Source organism: Danio rerio, chromosome 5 (genome assembly GCF_049306965.1).
Source record: "Danio rerio strain Tuebingen ecotype United States chromosome 5, GRCz12tu, whole genome shotgun sequence".
Lineage (NCBI taxonomy): Eukaryota > Metazoa > Chordata > Actinopteri > Cypriniformes > Danionidae > Danio > Danio rerio.
The window spans coordinates 61,428,541-61,456,375 of NC_133180.1; the positions used below are offsets into that span (position 1 = coordinate 61,428,541).

The 27,835-nt window shown below is 34.4% G+C and overlaps 2 protein-coding genes across 2 annotated transcripts in view; one reads left to right on the forward strand and one right to left on the reverse strand.

Moving 5' to 3' along the window:
- mks1 (MKS transition zone complex subunit 1) overlaps positions 1 to 20,729 on the reverse strand; it is a 28,385-nt gene extending 7,656 nt beyond the window's left edge. Inside the window, exons 1-17 of the mRNA NM_001077373.2 lie at positions 20,438 to 20,729; positions 18,048 to 18,169; positions 15,830 to 15,882; positions 15,561 to 15,716; positions 12,694 to 12,791; positions 12,321 to 12,449; positions 11,949 to 12,053; positions 11,741 to 11,849; positions 8,145 to 8,201; positions 7,776 to 7,818; positions 7,606 to 7,668; positions 4,334 to 4,404; positions 4,194 to 4,263; positions 3,987 to 4,094; positions 1,927 to 2,060; positions 1,750 to 1,832; positions 1,571 to 1,668 (exon numbers count right to left, since the gene is read on the reverse strand). Of these exons, the coding sequence (NP_001070841.2) occupies positions 1,571 to 1,668; positions 1,750 to 1,832; positions 1,927 to 2,060; positions 3,987 to 4,094; positions 4,194 to 4,263; positions 4,334 to 4,404; positions 7,606 to 7,668; positions 7,776 to 7,818; positions 8,145 to 8,201; positions 11,741 to 11,849; positions 11,949 to 12,053; positions 12,321 to 12,449; positions 12,694 to 12,791; positions 15,561 to 15,716; positions 15,830 to 15,882; positions 18,048 to 18,169; positions 20,438 to 20,514 (1,576 nt within the window). The 5' untranslated portion in view covers positions 20,515 to 20,729. The remainder of the gene's footprint in view (positions 1 to 1,570; positions 1,669 to 1,749; positions 1,833 to 1,926; positions 2,061 to 3,986; positions 4,095 to 4,193; positions 4,264 to 4,333; positions 4,405 to 7,605; positions 7,669 to 7,775; positions 7,819 to 8,144; positions 8,202 to 11,740; positions 11,850 to 11,948; positions 12,054 to 12,320; positions 12,450 to 12,693; positions 12,792 to 15,560; positions 15,717 to 15,829; positions 15,883 to 18,047; positions 18,170 to 20,437) is intronic.
- A 945-nt stretch (positions 20,730 to 21,674) lies between these two features.
- Positions 21,675 to 27,453, forward strand: mrm1 (mitochondrial rRNA methyltransferase 1 homolog (S. cerevisiae)). Its single transcript, NM_001326466.1, has 5 exons — positions 21,675 to 22,264; positions 22,353 to 22,446; positions 24,237 to 24,357; positions 24,439 to 24,558; positions 26,988 to 27,453. The coding sequence occupies exons 1-5, from the start codon at positions 22,050 to 22,052 to the stop codon at positions 27,032 to 27,034; spliced, it is 597 nt and encodes a 198-aa protein (NP_001313395.1). The 5' UTR covers positions 21,675 to 22,049; the 3' UTR covers positions 27,035 to 27,453.
- The last annotated feature ends 382 nt before the right edge of the window (positions 27,454 to 27,835 follow it).

Sequence of the window (27,835 nt, forward strand, 5' to 3'; positions counted from 1 at the left end):
TATAACTGTGCCTTATACATAGCCAATAGATAATTTACAATCTGTTAGCTAAAAAGTTATAAATGACTTGTTAACTGTATTTTAATGATTTATAACTATACCTAATAAAATAGTAATAGATCATGAACAAGCTGTTAGTAAATCACTTACTACAGACTTGTTAGGTATCAGTTAATAGTTTGTATATGTTATTGAGACATTATTCTAAAGTTGCAGCTATTCTTTATTTATTAACTGTTAGTAAATGAGGAATAGTTGCAACATTAGAATAACGTCCCAATAACATACTTAAGCTAATAACTAACACTTAACTAATATAATAAATCTCACTCTTCAGATCAATTGTTGAGATTCTTTACCATCTAATAACAACAGTGAAACTTCTGTCAAACTTTTCTAATAAAATATTTATTTATTTATTTTGTTTTCATGTTTAGCACAAAAAGTGCCCAAACCTTATGGGTTTGTATTCTGTTCTATACTGTTGTTATGCCATGTGATGGCTCAGTATGTGTGTTTCTATACATTAAACACAATGTTCAACATTTCATCTGTGGAGTTTCTTTGGTAAATTACAGCACACAGAAAAGCCTATGAGCGGAACAAGGTTACGGTACAAAAATGTTATATTTTAAACATCACATGAAATTTCTGTAGCTTCAACTTGTTCCATCCATTTGCTGTCAATGGTATTTGTAGATGGTTAAATTATGAACAACTGATCTGTAAAGTGAGAGTTAATATATTGGTTAAGTGTTAGTTATTAGCTTAGGTATGTTATTGGGAAGTTATTCTAAAGTTGCAACTATTCCTCATTTACTAACAGTTAATAAATGAAGAAGAGCTGCAACTTAAGAAAAACAACCCAATAACAAATAAAAACTATTAACTGATACTTAACAAGTCTTTAGTAAGTGATTTACTAACAGCTTGTTCATGATCTAATACAATTTTATTAGGTATAGTTATAAATCATTAAAATACACTTAACAAGTCATTTATAACTTGTTAACTAACAGCTTGTAAAATATCTATTGGCTATCTATAAGGCACAGTTATAAACAATTAACAAACTATTAACTTTTATTTAATAAGGCATTTATAACCCATTAACTAATAGTTAACAATGATCTGTTAACTAGTTATAATGGATAGTTATACTAAAGTGTTACCCCTAGAGAAACAGTATATAAAAATGACGTAACAGGGGTGTGGCTTTTTTTTCTACTGCGAGCTAAATGAATGTAGTAAAGTAGGTGTTTTATTCAGAAAGATTGGGAAAAGGGTTTGGGGAGAGTTATTACAACAGACTCCTCCTGCTTACTATTTCTGTTTGTTGTCAAAGCTGACAACTGGAGCAGCAGGGTTAAATATGTTAGCCACACTCAATTACTAAAATAGAAGTAATCTGACAATTTTTTTACAGACTTCAAATCAAATATTAGAAGGGCAATTTTTTTTTAATGACATGCAGAGATGTGAGCTAACAAAATCATATGGTTAATTTTGATTTAGTGGGAACTTTGAAAGCAATATTGACCCCAATTTAAGTTATTTAGATCTTTCTTACCCAAAACATTATAGACAGAGCCTTGCTGACTGTGGCCCCCCAACTGATCCAGAACAGTCTGTCTTCTCTTCTTCAGTGTGCTGGCATCAATAAAAGCCCTGAATATAGTACCAGAAGCTCTTATTCAATCTTAAAGAGACAATACAGTCATGCAAGATTCGCTGATGCTGTTGGCTGACCTGGCATGCTGGATACAATTAAGAGTAAAGGTCACACTTCCAGTGGTCTGAGTGCGAAAGCCAAAGCGACTCAATCTCTCTCCCTAAAGGCAGTAGATTAGAACATTCAATTGTTTAACTGAATTACTAAACATGCCATTACACAAATTTCACAGCAGAAAATGTATAATGATTGACCTTAAAAGTGCCAGGTATTCTGACGTAACTGATGTCCTCGAGTTCAGGAGCTCCACCAATGAAGAAGCGTCTCAGTTCTGCCACTGTGCCACGCTGGACTGCTCTCCATGTGCGGCAGGTCATTCTATGACGCCCTGAGAGCACAATAAAGCCACCACTGAACAAGCTGATATTCATTTTCTTTATTTTACAAATTAGATCTTTAGTTTAGATTTGTAAAACTGGAACCAAACGTGACAATAGCACATCCTTGTAATGATTAATTGATAAACCACAATATTAAACTGAATGAATAAATGATACAGTTCCATGGAAAACCCATTAGCCATTTAATTTGGATAGATTTTATACTCTAGGATAAAAGCAACATTTCAGATCTGACATAAAACTTATTTAATCAACAAATGCAATGCAATTTAAATTATAACAAAAACAAAGAGATGAAAAAATTTGGGCACTTCAACAGAATAATGAAATTAATATTTTGTAGAGCCACCTTTGGCTGAAAAAACAGCCTGTAAACGCTTCTTATAGCCAATGATAAGTCCCTAAAGTGTTGCTGGAAGCATTTTGGGGCATTCTTCCTTGTAAAATGTCTCCAGAACATCCAGGTTTGATAGGTGCCGAACATGAACAGCCTTTTTCAAATCAATCTAGATTTTCGATGATATTCAAGTCTGGGAACTGAGAAGTCTATTATAGAACACTGCATCGCGTCTGAGCATGAATTCCTTGGTAGATCTGGAACTGTGTTTCTGGTTATTGTCCTGCTGAAACATCCAATCCTACCGTAACTTTAGCTTCTTGACTGATTCTTGAACATTGTTCTTAAAAATCTGCTGATAGTGGGTGGCAATCATGCCACCTTCAACTTCAACCTTCAACGAGAAGGTTTCCAGTACCTGTGCCTGCCACACATCCACACAGAATGATGGACCCTCCACCAATTTTACCGTAGGGAGCAGGTTCTTCTCCTGGCATACTGTGTTTTTTTTTCCACCATGCCAAGCGTCCATGATTGTAGCATCTGTCCACTGTATATTTATACAAAACGATTCAGGCCAGTCTAGATGAGCCTTTGCATACCTCATATGACTGTGAATGACTGAGATGAACCGTGAAACGATGTACAGTGACATTAGCAGCAGTAAGACATTCCTGGAAATCTTTGGAGGTGATCTGTGGTTTGTTTGTGACCGTTCTAACTATTCTTTGCCTTTGAGATAATTTTCTTGGCCTACCCCATCTTTCCTTCACAAGATCTGTTCCTGTGGCCTTCCATTTACTTACTATATTTCTGACTGTGGAGACGTTAACACTTTTTGATAGCTTTTTGCATACTTCTCCTAAATCATGTCGAATTGTCTTAATTTTTAGGTCATTAGGAAGTTCTTTTGAGGTTCCTATGTTGCTTCTTTGTAGTTCCCAATAAGGAGAAGCACAACTAGCAATCAGCTATTTTAAATATCCTTTTTCATGATTGGCTGCATCTGTATTAGGATTGTCACTCAAATCAATTTTGTGTTGTAATCAATCAGCATTAAGTGACTTCAGGTTTTAAAATTCGCACAAAAGAGAGGGTGTCCTAACTTTTGCATAGTCTATTTTTCAGTTTCAATTAAATTTCATGCGTCTCAATACTGCTACACTACATATTTCTGTCTGAAAAACATGACATCATGTAGCTTTCTCTAGAAGCCAAATGGAAACCGATCTTCTCTTATAAAGAAAGAGCACATTACTATGCAGCCACAGAGGGGTGCCCAAACTTTTGCATACAATTGTAAATGCAAATTGCAAATTAGGACATTATTGTTATAGCACATTACAATTCTCAGAAAAATCTGTCCAACTTAGTGTTGAGGAAAAAAACTGTACTGAATAAAATTCACTGTAAATTATGTGAAAATAATTTTGATTATGTCAATCGTTCCTGTTTTGTCTTTGGTTATGACTCCTACTAGATTAATTTGAACTTAACTCCAATATACTGGCTAATGTTTACAGAGCCAATATGGAAAAAATGATAAAAAGCATAACAAAACAAAACACTCTCCTACCTGATGTTGAAGGGATGACCAAATAGCCATAGCCCTCAGTTCTAAAGCGCTGCCAGAAATCCAGTGAGAGAACTTTAAAATACAGCACTGGCCACTGTGGTAATGACCCTGCACACAACATCACAATGGACTGACATGTTAACCTTCAGGATTAAAATGTAATTTATGTAAAGTATCTTTGGATATCGCCATTATGAGGCATCTCACCATCAGACTCATCCTCTTTATGGAAGAAGGTCTCAAAGCTGAATGGATAGGAGAAGAAAGCGACATCTTCCTATAAAACAGTAAACATGCTTACCACAGTTCCAAACACACTGATGAAGTTTACTAAAATGACAACTCACCTTTTCTATACTGCGTGTGCGACATGTCTGAGTCACACCAGACAGACAATGAGAGGAAACACTGGACCAATCTGAAGAACATGAACCAACATTAACACCATGAAAAGTCAGAGAAAATGTATCAAACACTAATAAAATAACTAGCATTAGGCCAGTTAAGCTACACTTAAAAATGTCTTAATGTCAGGTCATTTAACAATCAAAATATGCCTTATTTTGAACTAGAGCCAATGACATTTCACTTATATCGCAGCCGTATCTGACAGCTTATGGCAGCTATGGTTCAACCATTTCTCATTCTTTCATGTAACTTAAAAAATGACCCTCTGTGTAGAATTCAGCCATTGTGCTTTTGTGTCTCAACATCAGAAAATAATGTATGGCAACTGTAGCAATTTGTACCAGTGGAAAGCATGTTTATGCTGTCCAAATAGACAATGCTGTATAAAGTGCACCATTATATATATATTATATATATTATATATATATATATATATATATATATATATATATATATATATATATATATATATATATATATATATATATATATATATAAATACACACAGTTGAAGTCAGAATTATTAGCCCCCTTTTAAATTTTTTTTCTCTTTTACAGTTTTTCAAAGTCACTTTGGTGCGTTTCTCACAACACCAGTGCATTTTTGCACAACAGTTAATGCATTTTTCAAAACAATTAGTACAAACTGCAAAACCTAGCTGATAACCTGCAAAAGCGCGTCACATGCTCAAAATGGATAGTTCATTCCTCAAACGCAAGTATTCATGTCAATCTAAGTGTCAGTATCATCAAAATGAAAATTCCTGACACCATTATTTATGAACACGATAGTCAAATGGCTTTGTCCTGTTTTCAATATGACAGTTAGCTCCGGACATTTTTTCCATGCAAAAAAAAAAATCAGATGTTGGAGACACTTCCTGAAAATGCTCAAGACAGCACCTTATACTATTTGCACAGTCAATTGAAAACTACAGCAAAGTTAGACATCACTGCATATATATATATATATAAATATATATATATATATAAATATATATATATATATATATATATATATATATATATATATATATATATATATATATATATATATATATATATACTATATTTGTCTTGCGCGCATTAGTCTGCTAAATCTGCTTATCAACTCTATAAGAACCAAATAAACACAATTCTATGAGTTTATTTGATACAGTGGCCAATCTAAATAAAAAAAGAAATAAATCACTGCTGTGTATTTTCTATTTATTAAATCAATGATACAAAAGAAAGTTATTTTATTTGAAGCAATGATTTTTTCTTTGTGTTGTTAATTTTTGTTGTAGTTCTATTCTCTCCTCCTCTATCTGCTGTCTTTCGAACAGGTTTCATTATGAGCACACAAGTGCGGTCACTGCAGTGAATCAGGTGTCGATACGTGGAAGTTTGCCGTTGTGTTGGTGAAGTCCATTTAAACTGGGCAAGAGGATCGTTCGGAGAGTCTCCTCTTTCCAAGCTTGTTTTGTTAATATGTGAAAAACCTGTGTTGTAGTTCCTCGGCGATGTTGTCGAAATTTAACGCTGAATGTTGACTATTATTGAGATCAATGTACGGAGACGCATGTGACGAGGAGGGTGTTTTTGTTTTATTAAGTTTTCTCATGTTCTGTGGTTAGTAGGGAGGCAAGTGAATGTTGTTTAATTTGTTTTCATTTATGTGCAGGCAAGAGGGTTCTTTGTGAGAGTTTTTGTTTTTTAGTTTGGATTTACCTCCGCAAGATTTTTATGTCTCCTTTAAAGTAAAATGTCAAATAATGTTAACTTTACGTTATTTCTTTGGTCAGTCGTCTTTGTTGTTATTTTCTTTTAAATGGAAGATGAGACTCTGGGCTCCTCATTAATTTTAGAGGTGTCCTTTAATTCATTTATTTTCTTTTTGGCTTAGTCCCTTTATTAATCTGGGGTTGCCACAGTGAAGTAAACCGCCAACTTATCCAGCATATGTTTTACGCAGCAGATGCCCTTCCAACTGCAAACCATCACTGGGAAATATCCATACACACTCATTTACACACATACACTACAGAAAATGTAGCTTACCCAATTTATCTATAGCGCATGTCTTTGGACTTGAGATGGAAACCGGAGCACCCGGAGGAAACCCATGCAAACACGGGGAGAACATGAAAACTCCACACAGAAAGGCCAACTGACCCATGCGAGGCTCGAACCAGCTGACCTTCTTGCTGCAAGATGATTGTGCTACACCATGACACCCCTAGTGTCTGAATTAATTTAATTTAATTTTATTTTATTTATTGTTAAAGGTCTGGCTTGCTTTGTGGAGCCATATAAAATTTAGATAACATAACAAGCACCAATCGGCATTTTACAAGTTAGGAATAAAGGTCAGAACCAGCTTAAAATGGACAGGTCAGCTTCAAATGAGTGGGACTTGATGCAAGTGGGCTTTACAAACCTCTTAGGGGTTTTGAATTTTTTATTTTTATGTCTTGTACATGCAAGCACCTACTCCAATCCTAAACAGACCCCTAAGAATAATGAAAAAAGAGAAAAAAAGATGTAGACGTAACCCTACAAACCATAACTAACCTACTTGTGGCATAAATCCCTCCCACATGGAGGTCTCCCGATCTACTTGTGGCGTAACTACTTCCTACTTGGAGGCTGTGATCTTTCAACGTTTCTCAACTGAATTCTTTACATGCAAATATGACATCAGAGACAACATTATTACTAATTAGAGCACCACAGATCAAAGATACAATTTAAACTTTCTCAACAGTGAGAAAAAAAAAACTCCTCCGAATCAACAACATCTGTTAGATCTTTTACCAACAAAACTAATAAAACAGTTGATCACAGATCCAGATCTTAACAAATTCATTGTTACCAAATTAATAGAAAACACGGCTGGATCACAAACATTTAAAAATGATAGACCCATTTTAATAATGCCTTTTCTATAAAATTTACAAAAAAATAAAAAATAATTTCAACTCAAACATGTTATTTTTAGAGAGAAATAATATTTATCAAATTCACCATTTCCAATAAGAAATTATAGCATTTCACAGCACTACAAATGATCTGCTCTTATCACCTGATCATGGTTGCATCTCTCTGTTAGTGTTGTTGCACCTCAGTTATAACACTACTGATCACAACCTTCTCCTAGATAGGCTTGTAAATGATTATATTATTGAAACTGCATATGAGTCATATATGAGTATGAGGGCTGACTTACTGTTTGGTAAATCCACGAAGAAGTGGACATACAGATTGTCATACTCATAACCCTGAGCTGAAACTTAAAAGAAAAACAAAATTGAGCATTATCATTCTGAGATTAAGCATGGATAGTGATATTACTACTAGAACAATTTTAATTTATAAAAACATAGCTGTTATACCCACCAATCTCTCCATTTACAATCAGACGGAGTATCCCTGGAGGTGGCTAAAATAAGTGTTTAGACGATTAGAATATTTTTTTTTCATGTAAAATCAAACAAAAGTGCTCAGGGGTAGCTTAAATAATGTGCTCTTTAGGTGAGGGATTCATCAAAATAAACAGCAAACGAACAGTCCAAGGCAACAGATGACTGTTACCCTAATGAAGGCAAATATTTGTTTTAAGGAATAACCATGTCAGTAAAGACATTTTTAATATTTTTGGAGTGCCTTGGACTGATTTTGCCTTTTTTATTTAGAATGTATTCAAACAATACTGAAAATTTCTAAAATACTATAACACTGAGTTTCAATAAGAAGCGTAGTTCTTACCATTTCAAAGTCTTGGCCAACCAGGCTGTTGAGGTAATCTTTGTGACGTGTGTACAGCTAAAAAAAGTGAGAATGATGACTCAGATTAATCAAACAATTCAATTAATTCCATATTGCTTAGGGTTGCACAAAATATAAAATTACTGAAATATTACAAATGTGTATATCACAAAAGACATATCACCACTATGGTTTACAATAAACAAACAATTTAATACAAATGTATCTTTGTATGCCTGCCATTAGCACACATTTGTAAGACTTTCAACACATCAGACAATGTACAGTAGTTATACGTCAACATGAAAAGTGGACATTCTAGTTTTCTTGTCCAAAAATCTATGACAATTATAGTATGGAGGCTGAAATATGACCAAGCAACCAGGCCATTTTAAGAAATCTTTGTTTTCCTGATTGTTCCTGATGCTTTAGATTGATATATTTATATCTAGTGTTGTAAAGTGGCAGTGATACATTGCAAAAAAAAAAAAGTTTTTTTTTTTTACTTACATTATTTGTCTTAGTCATAGTCCAGAGATCTATTAATTCTTAAAGCAGGAAAAATTTTCTAGACCAGCAAAACAAGTTTGTCTTGTTTTATAAAAGAATTTGTCAAAATGGTGTTTTCTATAAAATAAGCAAAATAATCTGCCAATGTCAAAAGGAAAAACAAATGATTACATTGCTTACCCCAGATTATTGGCAGATTATTTTGCTTGCTTTAAAAGAAAAAAAAAACAAATTATGGCATTATATTTTTAAAATAATACAATATTTTTTCTTGTCTAGATGTTTGGACTAAAAACAAGACAAAAAAATCCAAGTAAGAAAAGCATTTTTGCAGTTTATTTACTTCATATATTTTGTTTACATCCACTGTAAAGATTTCCAATATGTTTTATGCAACAATAATACATGGCTGTTCACTTTAAGTAGTTGTAGTGATGCTTTTTCCCCGTATTTAATATGAAACATATGCTGCATTTTATTAATAGTACATTGCAAATTGTATAAAACATTATTGAGCATAGAAAATGGATATCCAATTTTACTTTCATAGAGTAAGGTAACGGTTGAAACTCACACCACTGAAAACATCCATTAGCCTACATATTTCATTTTGTTTGTTAAGTTTAAAGATTCATTCCAAAACAATTTCTGAATTCAGTTCTAATTTCCAGCAAACAAATAAAAAAACAATAATAACAAAGTGTGATTAAAAAAACGTATAGTTCTATCCAAAACACACATACTATTCTTATGCCCTATATAACGACGCATAATTCTTTAAAACCCGACAGGTGGACAAATATATACTGGTTTTTATTAAAACAAATAGAAATTTGCATATAATAATGGTCAATATTTAATTTATTCCAAATAGCAATGCGCCAACGATGTGCCTTAACACACCTTTATTTTAGATCAGCACACCCATGAGTCCACAAAGGCTGCATTTAAACTGCAGATCTTGATGGTCAATTCTGATTTTGTGACTGTATCCTTTTTTTTGAAGGCCTGCTAACATCATCTTTTAAAAGTGACTTGTATCCGATCGTCTGCATTTACACAGCTTATGGCAAAGGCACAATCACCCTGAGAAAAAAAAAAAAAAAAAAAAGAGCACACGCTGACTAACAGCTGATAATTAAAGAGTGCTCTTTTCTCCATTCCTGTATGTAATATGTACGCAGCTTTTGACAAGCTGTTTTACTATAGTTTAAGTCAGAAAGGGTCCAATTTGTCCATCTTTTTTTAATATATCGGCTTTTTTAAACCTTTAGGCATCTTAATGTAATGTCCATGGCATGATTTATTTATGTGATGTAGCTATGCACTAGTTTTATATTAGTTTATATTGACTACGTGGCAGACATTGCGCTCTCTCACTCTCATTAACATGCTTAAATACCTGAGCTATATGACAATATAAAAGCTGTTTAAGTTCTCGTGAATGAGATTTAAGGTTTGAGACTCTGCTGAAGTCTGTTCTGAAAAGAAAGTGCCATACTTGAGGTCATTCGCATTGACAGGTGAAAATCCGATCTACCTGCTTACACTGCAAACACGAGAACACAGATCCGATTCATATCGGATGAATTTCTATTTATGAACAAGGCCTAAGTCTGATTTGAGTAAATCAGAATCCATGTGAACGAATCCATGTGATTTGTTCCTGCTTACACGTACAAAGGCCGTACCCGATCTGTGCCACATGGGAGAAAAAAAAAATCGGAATTGAGTCACTTGAACAGTGCAGTATAAGTGCGGCCTTAAAGTGGCGCAAATAGATTTGCTATTTAAACAATGTGGTGCAAAAAGGGAAAATTAGAATTGCACTGGTCTGAAAATAGCAACAAATCACGTCAAAGACATGTTGCACCATATTGTGCCAGGTGTGTGATAGGGCCCTATGAGACAAACACAAATTGGACTGGAATGCACCCTGTAATGTTATAGGTGTGTGAATTTGATCAGGGTGGGAGTGAAACTTTCAGGACACAGTGGGCATTTTAATCTAAAAACAACTAAGAATGTTACACTTTTCCCAACTCATTAGGAATACTTTCAAAGCAAAAGGTTATGCAAATAGACTAGTAGTGCAAATACTTCAAAACCATCTTATTTTAGCATTATTTATATAGTGTTAAGGCAGCAGTGGCACAGTGGGTAGCACAATCCCCTCACAGCAAGAAGGAAGAATGCTTCCCAGTGATGGGTTGCAGCTGGAAGGGCATCCACTGTGTAAAACACCATCAAGTTGGCGGTTCAATCCACTGAGGTGACCCCAGATTAAAAAAGGGACTAAGCCGAAAAGAAAATGAATGAATAAATGAATATATAGTGTTGTAGTATTACAACAAGTCTCTTTCACTTGCATTGGCTTCCTCTTCTTTGTCATGTACAGTATAAAATTCCTCTATTAACTTACAGAGATCTTCACAACCTGGCACCCGATTACCTCTCTGATCTTCTACACTGGTACACTCCTCGGCGCTCACAAACATCTTCTACAGCTGAAATGTTATCATTTCCAAATTTTAAGATGAAGTAATTCGGAGGCAGAGCTTTTTTGCTGCATAGCACCACAGTTATGGAATTCCCTGTCGTTAGATATTCGTCATGTGGACTCTACTTCCAATTTTAAATCACAGGTAAAAGCTTTTCTGTTCAGGATTGCTTTTAATGATTTTCTGGTTTAATATTATGTTTATTATTCTTCTGTCTTGTATTTTATGATGTGCTTGTGACATATTGTAAGGTGGTGTCTTTGAGTGCTTTGAAAGGCGCCTATTAATAAAAGGTATTATTATTATTATTAATTATTGTTTTCAATTATTTTAAAATGTTCAGCTTAAAACAATTAAATCTTTTATAAAAATAATAAAAATACAATATAAAATTATTCTATATTTTCAGTTATTTAAGGTAATTAATTATTTGCTGTTATGAGTTTATTTTTATATGTCTACTTAGCTCTTTTTTTCAGTTTTAGCATCTCATAACTTCATAAAATGAAATTGAAAATATTGACCAGAACCTAAAGTCATAATATTACATGCATTTTGACAATCAATGCATATTATAGTACTTACATCTCGGTACATGCGCTGCTCTCTGTCTTTCTCCTCTGCTTGAATGTCTGATGAGGCGTTCTCCAGATACAACCTCCACACTTCCCTCTTCTCCCCCTCTGTTTCCAGCCTGGTGTAAATGATAGTCAGAAACATCTGTAATCACGGTGAATTCAAACATGTACTTCTCCAGAAAAGTGAATAGAAAGAGAACAGAGGTGGGTCTTGCCTGTAGGCTCCTCTGTTGTTGTTAAAGTCTGGTTTTATTGAGATTACTCCATTGCCGTCCGCTTTTATTGTGCATAAAACATATTCATTCTCTTTCAGGCCCAACCTGTAAAATAGTTAAGTGAGTTGATTGTGTTGTTCTATAGAAAATACACCAATCTATGACTATAACTCACATGCAAGTGTCTGTTGTGTGACATATACAGGGTATGTGGACAAAAGTCTTACAGCTGAAGAGGAAAATGGTGACTTTAAACTACACAGTGTGAAAGCAAAGCCCTTAAGTAGTGTAATAAGTGGCCCCTCAGGTCAACTAAATTCTAGAAAATTGTATGATATGGCTTCTTTAAATGGCAAGCATTGTCTCACATACTTTCCTGTAGGTCCAAGATCAGCCATGATGTACATGGTCTGCACTGGCGTGTTGATGATGTGACTGTTCTTCACAAACTCCTCTGAAGGTTCCCATGTGATTAAACGGGACTTGGGAACATTCGACTCTCTATATAACAAACAAAATAATAATAAATAAATAAAAATTAAATAATAATAATGCCGGAGTAATTGGTGTTTCATTCCACTGTGGTTAGCTCTGAAAAATCAGGGGCTAAGCCAAAGGAAAATGAATAAATGAATGATAATATTAATAATTAAATCAAAAAATTATTTGTGTACCAGTAAACCTCTAAAATGTCCAAAATGTGATCAACTCTTTACAGAAAACAAATTGGTTTTTTTATACTTACGCGGGACGCCTCTCTTGTCTCCTGTGTCTTACATTGGCCATGCGTTCTGCTAGGAAAGTAGGTGTAGGCTGAGCTGGAATCACCAGACTCTGAGCTTGCTGCCAAAAAAAAATGCAACTTTAGATAATTGTACAAACAGATGTAGCCAAGATTGATGTAGCTATGGTCAATCTAACCACACTGCTCAAAATCATGTCCAAGTCTTATTTTACCAAAATAGTTTCATAATTGTTTTGTTAATAAGAAACTTGAGAACTTTTGCTATGAAAATAATTATTATTTTATTTTATATTATATTTTCGGTTTTAATGTATATCAAAAGTATTTATTCAACTTCATTTCAGAGTCTCATGTTATCTTATATCTACATAGTAGGTATGTGGCTTAGGTAGGTTAAAAAATTATGCAGTAAGTTTTATATGCTCATTTATTAGCCCATAAAACACCCCTAGAATCAGAAAGTCCTAACTGACAATATTTGGAAATGTCAAAAATATTAATGCTTTTATGACTTCAGGCTGGACTACTGTAATGCACTGTTTGCTAGCTGCCCAGCATCCTCTATTAACAAACTTCAGCTAGTACAAAATGCAGCTGTCAGAGTTCTTACCAGGTCTAGAAAATATGATCATATCACCCCAATTTTATCGTCCATACACTGGGTGCCTGTTACTGTAGGTTTCGTATTGAATTCAAAATATTGCTTCTTACATATAAAGCTTTAAATAATCTAGCTCCTGTTAATCTAACCAACCTTCTGTCTCGCTACAATCCAACTTGCTCTTTAAGATCTTAAAACTCAGGGCTTCTGGTAGTACCTAGAATAGCAAAGTTGAGTAAAGGTGGTCGAGCTTTCTCCGTTATGGCTCCTAAACTCTGGAATAGCCTTCCTGATAATGTCAGAGGCTCAGACAAACTCTCACAGTTCAAAACTAGATTAAAGATCTATCTGTTTAGTAAAGCATACACTCAGTGCATTACTTAGCGATTTTCAAAAGGTTTCTGCATCTTGTTTATATACACTATAAACAGCAGCTACGTTATTATTTTCTTTATTTCTCTATTTCCACCTAGGGATACTCTTCCCAAGGCCCTCAGACTATCCAGAGTCACTGATCCGATCCAAGAACAGAGACGAGATGATCCCAAGGTTTCCATACCCTGGACCAGGCCGTATCCTGAGCTGCTTCTGTAGTGGTCATGGAGAGCATGAGACTGATTCTTGTGACGCTTCAGGGACGGACGAGTCTTCGCTGAGGCTCATCGTCTAGCCTCTGCACAAGACGTTTATCCAGCAGAGAAATTAAAATGGTCATGCCCAAATGAGTCTGATTTCTCTCAAGGTTTTTTTTCTTCACTTTTTTTCCCCTCTCCGCTATCACCACTAACTTGCATGGTTTGGAATTGGTAGAGCTACACTTCGATGGATTTGCTCTACAGTGTTTGGACCCTCAATAGTGATTATTAAACCACACTGAATGGAGCTAAACTGAACTGAACTTAAACACTACAAACTGAACTACACTGTTCCAATTTACTATGACCATTTATATGAAGCTGCTTTGACACAACCTGCATTGTAAAGGCGCTATACAAATAAAGGTGAATTGAAATGAATTTATGAGCTCTGCTCTGATACAGCTCTCAGTGCTCTCTGAAATAAACACATGCAAAATAATCATATAAGCTGTCAAAAAAATATTTTAACAAATATTATTTATCTAAGCTATCTAATATAAATAATCGGAGTGACCTATTTTGCCCCCAAGTTGCACTGTGGATAACTTATCAGCCAACTTATAATTAAACTCGACAAAAGAGACTGATTATTAGTCGACTATGCCTCGGTAACTAGGCAGATTTAAAGGGCACCTTTAAAGGGTCATGAGACACCAAAACACTTTTTTGAGATGTTGACAGTCATGTATGTGTCCCACGCTGCTAAAACACTATTAGGACACATATAATTTACAAAATTGGTAGACTGGCTGTCTGTACCGGCTGGAACAACGTGACGTCTTTACATTATTAATTCATAAGAAAGACTTGGTTCGAACCAATCAACGCACTCTACTGTGAATGAGGTGCAACTTCATTAATATGAATGATATAGCTTAGAAGAAGTTTTTACATGTTACAGTGTTCAGACGGCAGAGAGACGCCAAGTTGTTTTGCCAACCGTAATTAAAACAATTGGAGGGAGAATTGTTTGAAGACATGGGTTGTCAGTGTACCGTTTACAAATGTGCCGCAACAAAGGTTTTGTTTCCATTTTCCCGTGATAAGAGCACCACTTGCGTGTGGACCCACATTTTTGGATTATAGTGGTCTGCTAACACATGACAAAATTATATTTGTAAGAAACATTTTTTACCCAAGAGCTTTTCAAATCTGGAAATTGTGAAATCTGGATGTGCCACCCGTCTTCTTTAAAAAAAGATGCGGCTCCAGTTCGTGTTGATTGTCCTGTCTACAGTTTTGGTAAGTGTGTGATTAATGTTTTTGTTTATGTTTATTCAGATGTTTCATGGCTCTTTAATACCAAATCCTCCTTAGTTCACCCAAAATTCTTTATTTCTTTTGTCAGTAGCTAATAAATTAAACTGTAAAATATTTTTAAACCTGTTAATTATATTGCTTGGTAAAATGGAATTTCTCCTTTGCAAGAGTATTAAAGAAACAACCTAATCTAATTCAATCTAACTTCCACTGGAAAAAAAATCTATAACATACCAAAAAAAAAAAAAAAAAAAACTTTCTTTTGTGCTTATTAAATAGTCTTAAAAAGTGCTTAATTGTTTTCATGAAAAATTGAAATTCTTATTTATCATGTTTTGTGAGGCTTTCAAAAGAAAACAGAAACCAACCTCTTCCCACTTGGAAAAGCGATCAAAATCTGTGTAGGTGAAAATGCGCTGGTTTTGCCTTCTTTTGGATCTTTCCATTGCCATTATATCCGTGTGATACTGACGCTCCAGTGGTGTCTGGCAGTTTGACTCTGTCTGGTAAAGGTCCACTTCATACTGCAAAAAAAGTATGACACATCACAAGCAGACACATCACATAACAAAGAAGTAACGAGTAGCCAGATGACAGCTTAATATCACACAGCTTTACTCTTACACTAATCACCTACCTGACTAAAGAACTTCTCTTGCCAAGCAACCACAAGCTCCTCCTCATCAGTCGCTGCATTATATAAAAAAAAAATAATAATTGTCATTCACAAAATACCATGGAAAGAGTTTTAAGGGATAGTTCACTCAATTTTTTTTATTTATCATGATAAATAATTTTTGATTAATAATTTTTTGATTTGGCAGGCTAAATTGTCCATAGTGTATGTGTGTGAATGAGTGTGTGTGGATGTTTAACAGAGATGGGTTGCAGCTGGAAGGGCATCCACTGTGTAAAATGTGCTGGATAAGTTGGTGGTGCATTCCGCTATGGCGACCCCGGATTAATAAAAGGACTAAGTCGAAAAGAAAATAAATGAATGAATGAACATATTGTCACAGAAAATAATTTAATAAGTGATATTATTATAATTTTAGCACCATTTATAACTACTGGTTATATAACTATACGACAGCAGGATAATGCTAACATGCATTAACATTTTTAAGGGACAAAAACTTTTAATTCTAAAGGATATTTAGATTATAAAATAATTACGTTTAAAAAATGTTGTAAAATGTTTGTTTTTTTTGTTTTTTTTAATCGAAGTTTTATACACTTTTATAGAAGTGGACTGCAGCTCTGAAACAAAGCTTATTTGGATAACTTCCTTATCAATTTTAAGAGAATGTGTAAATTCACTTGCCAGGAACTACTGACTGGTTCTAAAGAAGTTACCTAAGCTCTCTAATATTTAAAATAAGATGACAAAAGCAAAATAATTTTTTATGTAAACATGATGGACGCTATACAGTATACAGGATTTTCACTCTAAGCCAAATGTCAAATTCCCTGACTTTTGCTGACCAAAAAGCTCAATTTCAATAACCTATAATGAGCACATAGCAGACAAAAAGAAAAAGTATCTTTTATCGCAGGGTGTCACACCACATCTGTTTAAGATATAGCTAGACTTTAACTTTGACTAATTTTATTCATGAGCTTTGTCATCATAATCACTTACCCATTAATACAACATTAATAACATTAATACAAAATCAAATATGATCCATTTTCACAAATCTAGGAGTTGAAATACACAATTAATACTAGTGGTAGAGGCTAACAAGTTGTCAACATTTAAGAGTAATGTTGGCTGCAATACCCTACAGGTTAAAGAGCCACTATTATGGGTTTTTAAAAATGATCTTCCATGCAGTGTGCAACACAGCTTTAAGTAAATTAAAACATCCAGCTGAGGGTTAAATCTGAAAAAATATAATTTTTTTAAATAAAAGATTTGACTCAGAGTTGTTAAAATTATTCATCATTCGTCTGGATCTTTTGTCTGTAAAATGTCTCGTTTGCTGCAGTTTGCAAAAGATGTATTTGTAATTGCTCCATGTGGCTTGTAATCATGTATCTGTTATAGGTTAGGGCTTGTAATATATCTCTCATATCGCATCCAAAACCACATTGAAAACTGGATGTGTACTATGGCCACCATCAGCTGTTCAGTTAAACTTTTTCCAGTGTGTGGATTAATACTGAATGTGTGTCGTTGTTATTACTTAGGGTTGTGGTTAAGAATAGAGGAATTTGCTGATGTTTAACTGCATTGCTTTAAAGCATTTCTGCATTGGGCTCACACATATACGCTGTGCTCTGACTACTTCTTGGGCATTTCTGTTTCTCTCTGTCTTGCACTGAACGCTGTCAACCAATCACAACAGACTGGGTCATTGCAGCAATCAGCGCAGATTAACCTCATGCTAAAGAGGGGTTTGGGAACAAATGAATCACTGAACAAATCATATGGGAGTCGTTGGGATAATTAGGTAAAAAAATGCATATTATAAGACAATCAAAGTGTTTTTGACCTTGCATGTATATCAACCTGTTGTTGGAGAACCCAAAACCAAATATGACCTTTCTTAATGCAAAATAGGGCTCTTTAAGTGTATTGGCACATAGCATTGATTTGCTCAATTCTTGGCTCAAGGTTCTTTACTAATTCTTCCCCATTCTCTGCTCCCCATGGATTACTCTACACTCTCTACTGTTCTATCCAATAGATATTTAAAAATATATATTGTATGTATTTTTTAAAAAGTAAGAAAATAATCTAAACCGTAATAAGCATTTGAATTAGGTCTAAAGAGTGAGTAAATAAATAGCAAATTCTCATTGTTGTGTGAGCCATCCCTTTATCAGGTTAATATCTGTCTTTGACATACAGGAGGCCGTCTGAGTGCTGAAGGTTTCCAACTCTATAACTCCTCTCTCCTGCTGAGAAAGCACTTGCTGATGGAGGTGTTCAGACAGGGCTGCTGTGGAGGTCACACGCTGAATGCGCACTCTGAAACAGAAACAGTAAAAGTAACAAGGTGATACAATGTTTTACAGTGGCTTAGTTTTAGTAATGTTTGAATACCATGTAAACACAGCACTATTGATTTAGTTATTATACAGAATCATTGTGAAAACTTTTACAAAAAAACAGTTGCAGTTTCACAAAATTAAATGTGTCAAAAATAGCTTCATGTCATTTAGAGAAGTACATGCGTATTGAAACAAAACAGGATGTTGTTATCTCAGGAGAGAAAGTTCAAGATGTCACAGAGTGTAAATACCTATGGGTTTGTCTGGACTCCTGTCTTGGTTTTAAAACACATATAAAAAGGTATGTAACAAGGTCAAATTGAATATAGGTAATTTTAGGTTTATTGGAAATTCTTTATCAAATAAGGCTACAAAAATGTATATAAATTCTACGATCCTCTCTCATATGAATTGTCTGATAATTTGGTTTAACACAAAAACAAGTTTTACAGTTTTGAAACCTTTCGAATTATTATATAAAAAGAACTATATAAATATTATATAAACAAGAACAACAAATTTTGGATAAAAAGTTTAGTTTTCAACACTGTACTATTTACATTTACATTTAGTCATTTAGCAGACGCTTTTATCCAAAGCGACTTACAAATGAGGACAAGGAAGCAATTTACACAACTGTTAGAGCAACAATGAATAAGTGCTATAGGCAAGTTTCAGGTCTTTAAAGTCTAAGAAGGAAAGTATTAGTAATTTTTTAGTAATTTAGTAATTTCTTTTGGAATTTTTTAGTAAAGATTTTAGTAAAAAAAAAATTTTTTTTTCAATATTTAAAAAAACCATAGCCTGCTTGGTTGGGAAAAAATCAAGTTTAAAAATGGTTGTGCAGTTTAAAAGATTGGCATCACCGTGGCGCAGTGGGGAGCACAATCGCTCACAGCAAAAAGGTCGCTGGTTTGAGTCTTGGCTGGGTCAGTTAGCATTTCTGTGTGGAGTTTGCATGTTCTCCCCATCCCAGTGTTGATGTAGTTTTCCTCCCGGTGCTCTTATTTCCCCCACAGTCTAAAGACATGTGGTATAGGTGAATTGGTTGGGCAAGCTAAATTGTCTGTAGTGTATATATGTGAATGAGTGTATATGGATGTCTCCCAGTAAGGGGTTGCAGCAAGAAGGACATCCGCTGCGTAAAACTTTTTTCTAGTTTAAATCTGTAGAAAACAAAAGACTTGAGGTACAGATAGAGCTGATTGTACTATTCAACTTAAAAAACTTGTTTTGGTCAAGCTTGTTTTTCTTTGAAAGCATCCCATCAGTGAAATAAGATACCACAATCTGTTAGAGATTGTGATTTTTTTGAGTATCATTTTTAGAAATTTTCTTATTATTATTCAATATTTTGAACACTGGGCTTTTTGATGTTGTTGTGGTTGTTTTCTGTTGTTTAATTGAGTTTTGTTTTTAGTTGAATTTGTTTTTTTATTGGTATGGCCTTTAACATCTGGCAAAGGGACTACCAATGAAAACATAAAGGTAAAGTTGGTTTTATATTCGCACATTCAGACTTTCTCCTAATATAATTTCATAAAAGTATTATTTGCAAACTCTAAATAGCGAAATCATATTAGCAGCCAATGACTATCAAAGTACAACATTGTTCACAGTCAAATAAACAGTGTAATGTTGTTTTCAAGTCACATTTGCAGGTTATTTTAGAACGAATCTTCTAAGTGCCGTAGTAAACGATGCAGGGAATGTGTCACAAGTTGTCACTGAATTAATGTGTGAATATAAAACCAACTTTACCTTAATAATGAAAACTAGTCTTTGGGTTAATATAAGTATATTTACGTTCTAGGTGAATGATTAATGTACACTGAGAAATAAACTAAACTAAACAAAATCACAGAGTAATGATGTATGCAATACAATGTTACTCTGATATAATATAGAAATAAGTAAAATTTAAAGGGATAGTTTTCAAAGGGATACAATTTCTAATGTATTTACTCAGCCTCAAGTATTTCTTTTTTTATAGAAGAGAAGCTATTTTGAAGAATTACTGTGTTCAGCAATATAAAGAAACTTAAAGAAAAGGTTTGAAAAAAGCAGGGCGAGTAAATGATGACAGAGTTTTCAGTTTTAGGGGAACTATCTATCCCTTTAATTTACTGTGGTATTTTCACAGCTCTTCCAAAACAACACCACAGTACCGTGTCCAAAATAGTTCATAATGCTTTAAAATATATACATCAGTTTGTTATACATGCACACAGGCGACGTGTCTTACCGTATTCGGAAGTTTTTAACTGCATCCCTGGAACGGTAAACCGATTCTCCGTTGTCAGAGCACCAGCCGTCAGCCATATCTGACACACAGCGTCAAAAGATAAAAGTCTTCACATATAGTGTAGAACTCCCACCGGTTACTATAAAAACACTCACATCAAGACTAAGGCAGCTTAAAATGTTTTGATATAATTCACTCGTGAATGCAATACTGCTGAAAACAGTTAACGCCACACATCAGAGCGTCTTGTTGCATAGTAACAATCTAAAACGGAAGCGGCCGGAAGCCATATGCACGCATGCTCAGTACTGGCAAACATATGCTGTTCTCAAATCAGCCTGTGCTGCTTTGAGATCGAACTTCTGATAAATGACCGGTGCTCACTACTGATCTGCAAGCGGTAACACATTTACTTTTCCTGTCACCCACTGGCAACAAACTGAAAGCTGTTCCACATGTTTGTTAAACACGGTCGATTATTTAGTTTCCTTATGTCGCATTTTACTTGGGAACTATAGACATTTTTGCTTTGTTTGAAATGTTTTGAGGTTTTTAGTGAAAAGGAATCTTACATTTAAAATAAACATATTGCGTTGAGCTGACCTCCTTAGTTTGCCAGACTATACCAGCTCGAATTTCTAAATGTGTATTGTAGCCTAACCAGATGACAAGAACCAAACGGACTGGGGTAAATATGGTGTATTTGCACATTTAGAGATTGTCCTTTCATCAGAAATGTCTCATTTGCTAATTTTAAACGAGGAAATTATATTAGCAGCCAGTATCAAAGTACGTTGTTCACAGTCAGTTTAATAAGGTTAGAGCTAATGTTGTTTTAAAGGTGTACTTGCATGCTAATTCAGACCAAATATTCAAAGTAACGTGGGTTAAAATATAGGCACCGTAAACAAATGTGTACATTCAAAACCAATTTTACATCAGTGCCAAACGAATCTAAAACCAACAAATCAACTTGTTTACGTTGTTTTTTTAAAGAAACATTTTTTCTTTTTTCTTTTTTTTTAAACATTCATCAGTTGCAAATATGCAAGTGTGGAAAACAAGTATTAGAGTGTACCAGGTGTCCAGCCAAACAAGCAAAAGATGTTTTGTAGGGCTGAATGAATTGTATTTCACACCAGTATTTTATGCACAGCAAATTTGCACAAGATCATTCTTCTATCGAAGAGACCTTGTTTTAAGGTCAGACGAGAAATTTTCCTCCAATAAACTCAAAAAAACATTTGCCACAAACAGAAATGAAATTCACAAATCAACAAAAAGTCAGAGAAAACCATCCCAGGCAGTTCATTTTTCAAAAACAGGGAAAAAGCTGTCATCAGAACTTCAGAAACTGAGGTTTGAGGATCTTAGCGAATCAGAATCTAGTAGCATCCGTAAAGACTCCCAACCAAATCAAGATAAAGAGTTTGAGATTGTGTTTGGTGTGGCCCCATGTTTATTGGCTCTCACTCGGGGAAGAAGGAGTGCAAGTTGTCTGTTTGTGAAAAGTGGCGAAGGGCCGGAGAGAGATGCCATTCTAAGGGTCTGTCAGGAGGCCATCAGACGTGGTGTACAGATAAAAAGAGTTAATAAACAAACGCTTGAGAAGATGTGTGATGGAAAGGTACACCAGGGACTGTGTCTGCAAGCAAGTTGTCTTGGGTTTATCAAAGAAGAAAGACCAATAACATCTCTTGAGGTGAAGAATCAGAGGCCCTTATGGCTGGTTTTGGATGGAGTGCAGGATCCGATGAATCTTGGTGCCATTTTGCGGTCTGCATACTATCTAGGAGTGGATCGGATTGTCAGCAGCATTAATAACAGGTAAACTTAGCATTTGTGTTTAATGCATTTTAGTCTTCTGAAATGTATTTTTTAATTAAATATTTTATTTTTTGTTTTGTTTTGATAGCTGTCCTCTGACGCCTACTGTAAGCAAAGCCAGCGCTGGGGTGATGGAGGTCATGGATGTGTTTGGCTGCAGCAATTTGAAACGCATGATAAAGGTCTGGAAGCTTACCGCTCTAGTTCACTTCTCTGTATGGCCTGAAGAGGGCAGTTAAATAATACTTTTGTTGTTTAGTTCAGCGTTTCCTATGGAGCGCAAGGACTGTTTTTACTTTTTAAGGGGGGGTAATACATTTTTAAAAGCATAAAATTTTTTAAATGCTTTGCAGTTTTTAGGGTTTCTGCAAGGTCTTAAAAGACTTAAAATGCCTTATCTCAAAATCAAAATTTTAGGCCTTAAAAAGTCTTAAATGTACTGAAATATTGTGTTGTAGGTCTTAAATCTTTTTTTTTTAACAGGTCTTAATTTTCCTTTGTTCTTAAAACCCATGCAATCACCAACAATCCATCTCAATAAAACTTTAAACTTTTAATTTAAAAAGGTAATTTTTTAAATTAGGCAAATAAAAATATTTTCTATCTGATCCATTTGACAATTCGTTAGCATTAAGCACTTTAGTGTAAAATTTCATTCATAATGATTTTAAAAATGTCTTTAAAAGTCTTAAACTTAACTTGTTGAAACCTTCAGAAACCCTGGTTTTGAGTAAAATTTAGTTGTTTAAAGACTGGTCATAAATAGGGAGGTAAACTGCGTTTTGTTTTCATTTTGACTGCCATATTGCTTTGCAAGGTCTTGTTGCAAAAAATTAATACAATTATATTCATTTGTACATTATTTGGGATAAATTTGTATTGTAAGAAAAAATATAATACAAATTAAGTAATACAATTTCATTGAAAATGATGAAGGAAGAAAAGTTTGGAAAGAAAATAAAAGTTCTGATTTGAGGCAGTCTGTATCTGTATCTGTATAGCAGGTCACACACCAGAAGCGCCGCGACACGGCGCGTACATGACAGTTTAAAGTATCACACACCAGACGCGCACATTCGAAGGATATTTAACATGAAACTAATCAGATGGCGCTCTGTGGCGCGGCTGAAAAATGAACTGCGTCCTGAGCCGTCGCCGGACGCCGCCGACTTGAGGCGCCAGTGTGTGTATCCTGATAGAAACCTATTTTTAGAATTCTAAAGTACATGGCGCTGCGGGGCGAGCGGCGCTTCTGGTGTGCGACCTGCTTATCTCTCTAGATCATTCATTTGCAATCCAATTTCTCCTATTTTCCCCAACCTGTTCACAGTTGACGTCATAAGTTAAACACAAAATTTTACAAGTAACTATTACAGTTGCTATTGCTAAGAATATTAGTCATAATGATTTTTTTCTACAAATACAAAAAAATGTATAGTTTTTAGCTAATTTTGTTTCTTTTGTTCGCAAAAATTTGATAGTTTGGAAAATTTCATCAAATTAAAGCAAAAACATGGTAAGACTGTTTAAAAGTAAGAAAAGCCAATACCTGGGTAAACTATTGTCAGTATAAAAAAAAAACAAAATCACACCCAGTGAAATATGTTCTGTAGCTTATATTAAAGCATAATTGCTTTATTTGAAAGTGGATATTTTAAAGGGAATTTTCATAACATACATTTAGTTTAGTTTACATTGGCATAGCAAAACATGTAGTTTTTAAAAAGGAAATAAAAGAGAATTTGAGATTTGACTTTCTAAACCCATATAAATCCCTGAGAATTTGTTTAAAAATTATAATAATAATAATAATTATATAAATATATATCTGTAGCCTGTAGGGGGCAGTTAAAGAAAACCATTGAGTTTTTGACTGAGACTTTTTAGTTATTTTAAAAAATCTTATGCTCATTCATTAGTTTTTTTTTTTTCATTATTTAATGGCTGTTACTAATGTTGTTTGACATTAAAGGTGAAGGTGGAGGAAGGTTGGCAGGTAGTCGGCACTGTTGGGTTGGAAGAAGGCAGTTCTCAATCCAATGTTTTGTCATGTTCGGATTTCAAGATGTCCAGACCAACACTGCTGTTAATGGGTACATTTACAAACCTATATAGAGTAGTAATTGCTTTCATCTACACTGTTTATGCTAATGTGTTTGTGTGTATGCTGTCAGGTGGAGAGGGTGACGGTCTCTCTTCAGAACTGCGTCAGCTGTGTGATGTTCTGATTACAATCCCTCCACGTAGACACATGCATCCTGGAGTAGAGTCACTCAACGTGTCGGTAGCCACAGGTATGCCTTTCTCAAGTATATAAATATTGTTTAAAAGTTTTTTTAAAAATTTATTTTTGACTTTTTTGCCTTTAATTAGATAGGATAGTATTGAGACAGGTAGCGAAGTTGTAGAGAGAGAGAGAGGGGGGCCGGGATTTGAACTCTGGTCTCCGTGATGTGATACTGCACCATATGTCAGTGCTAACCACTAGGCTATTGCGCCGACAGTATTGTTTTTAATTGCGTAATTTTATATATATATATATATATATATATATATATATATATATATATATATATATATATATATATATATATATATATATATATATATATATATATAAATAGAAACAACAATTTAAAGAAAAATACATATGCATCTTGTAATGTATATACTTCAAGGCTCATCGTCCTATTCATTTAAAAGTCTTTCATGGAGCATACATGAGATAAAATAAATAAATAAACTCACCAATACATAGACTCATGTAAACTGTTTTAACCTTACTGCACTTTAATTGTATACTCAGTTCAATGATTAATGATCAATGACAACTAGTTCTTAATGATTAATTTAATACAAAAGAAGGTGTAGGTTACTGATTTTATCACAACAAAACACAAAATAATAAATAATAGTAAATAATAATAAATAATAAGAGCTGATTAACACCACATATGTTCACCAAAACATATTGGATTTATTGCATCCGTAAAATAGATATATGCTTGTACACCACAAATACTAATAGGACCATATCTGCTTCCATTGATGTCTGGCTATATATAATATGTATATACCAAAAATATTGGATTAATTAAAAGTTTAGTAAAAGACTATGCTGTTATAACCCTGTATATGTATTATAACTTTTTTGTGATGATGATGATTTTGTCTTTTATCACAATTTCTTGATTGTTAGTATAGATTGATATCTGAAAGACAATAAAATAATACATTATTTAAAACAACTTAAAAAAAAAACACCCATAAATGTTGTAAATTGATTTAATTCTATGCACATTGTTCTTAATACTGAAAAGTATTCATAAAGCTACAGTTTTTCCACATTTTTTTTTGTCACAGCCTTATTCCAAAATGGATTAAATTAATTTATTTCTTCAAAATTCTACACACAATACCTCATAATTTCAATGTGAAAAAAGATTTTTTGAAATTGTTTAAAACTAATTTTTTTTAAACTAAAAAAACCTGACAAATCACATGTATATCACTATTCACACCCTTTGCCATTAAGGTCTAAATTTAGCTCAACTACATTCTGTTTCCACTGATCATTCTTGAGACACTTCAGCAGCTTAATTGGAGTTCTCCTGTGGCAAATTTGGTTGATTGGACATGATTAAATAAGGCAAACACCTGTCTATATAAGTTCCCAGGGTTGATAGTGCATGTCAAAGCACAAACCAAGCAAGACGACAAAGGAATTGTCTGTAGACCTCCGAGACCTCGATTGTCTCGAGACACTAGGCTGGGGATAGTTACAGAAAAATTTCTGCTGCTCTGAAAGTTCCAATGAGCACAGTGGCCTCCATCTACTGTAATTGGATAATGTTTGGAACCACCTGGACTCTTTCTAAACCTGGCCGGCCATCTAAGTTGAGTGATAAGGGGAGAAGGGCCTCAGTCAGGGAGGTCTGCCTGAGCTCCAGCATTCTTCTGTGGAGAGAGAAGAACCTTACAGACTGACAACCATCTATGCAGCAAGCCAAAATATTAATGGAGTGGCCTCACAACAACTCAGTGAATGTTCTTGAGTGGAGAGATCTGAAAATGGCTGTACACTGTCATTTCCCATCCCACCCGATAGAGCTTGATAGGTACTGCAAAGAGGAATGGGAGAAAATTTCCCAAAGCAGGTGTGCCAAGCTTGTGGCATCATATTCAAAAAGACTTGAGGTTGTAATTGCTGCCAAAGGTGCATCAACAAAGTATAGAGCAAAGGTTGTGAATACTTATGTACGTGTGATTTTTCAGCTTTTATTTTTAATAAATTTGCAACAATTTCAAAACATCTTTTTTTTTTACCTTGTCTTTATGAGGTATTGTGTGTTGAGTTTTGAGGAAATAAATTCATTTAATCCATTGGAATAAGGCCGTAACAAAAAAAAATGTTGAAAAATTGAAGCGCTATGAATACTTTCCGTTGCACTGTAAATGTATGTAAATATTATTTAAAGGAAAGGTTCACACAAAAATGTCAATTCTGCTATCATTTACTAACCCTTATTCTATTGTGAATGTTGGAAACCTTTAATCATTTTCTTAAATAGTTTTGATTAACATAACAAAATACTAAACAATTTTTAGCAATTAATTAGGTTTGTGAGTTTTAGGAGTTTTGGGTGAAATAAACAATGTAAACCTTTTTAATACTGAGTATATTTACCTTTTTTATTGTGTTGCTGGTTTTCTGTTTTCTCAGGCATCCTGCTGCACTCTCTTCTGTCCACCCGCAAAGGAAACTGTTGATGATGATGATGATGATGGCAACAGCGACAAGGCTACAGCATTATTTACTCTGACGTCTCTCATTAGCCTCCAACAGTGATTAATGACTGGATTACTTCATCAATTAACAGTCGGAGAGTCTGGAGAGGCCCATTGATCAGATAAAGAGAGCCTGTAGATGCATTTTGGTCCAGTTACTGACTATGACCACCGTGTTTAAGGCAAGACCTGCACTGCACCATGTCTCTATCATCTTAGCAACGATCAAGACATGCTTTTAAAAGCAGAGACATAATGATTCATTAATCATCTACTTTACGAAGTGTTACTGTAGACTTTTGCCAGATTTAAATTGATAAAGTCATGTTAAATGAACTATGGATGTTTTTGATATTATATTAAAAATAAAATGATGAAAAGCCATGAAAGCTGAAAAGATAATTCTGAGTATTACATCGACATTATAATGTTGTACTTTAATATAATTGAATGCAATTCATTGTTGTTTTTTCATTTTTTAACATTTGTTTAGTTTATTTCTATGTTTGGTTGTATTGTTTTGGCTGGGAAATACCATGTAAGGGAACTGGAGAGGAGAATCCAATCGATGGTTGAACCTAGGGTCTAGGAGGAACAATACGGTTTGCATCCGGGCCGTGGCACACTGGACCAGCTCTATACCCTCACCAGGGTGCTCAAGGGTTCATGGGAGTATGTCCAACCAGTCCTCATGTGTTTTGTGGACTTGGAGAAGGCATTCGATTGTGTCCGTCGTGGCATCCTGATTGAGGGTGCTTGGGGGAGTATTGGGGTAAGAGGCGC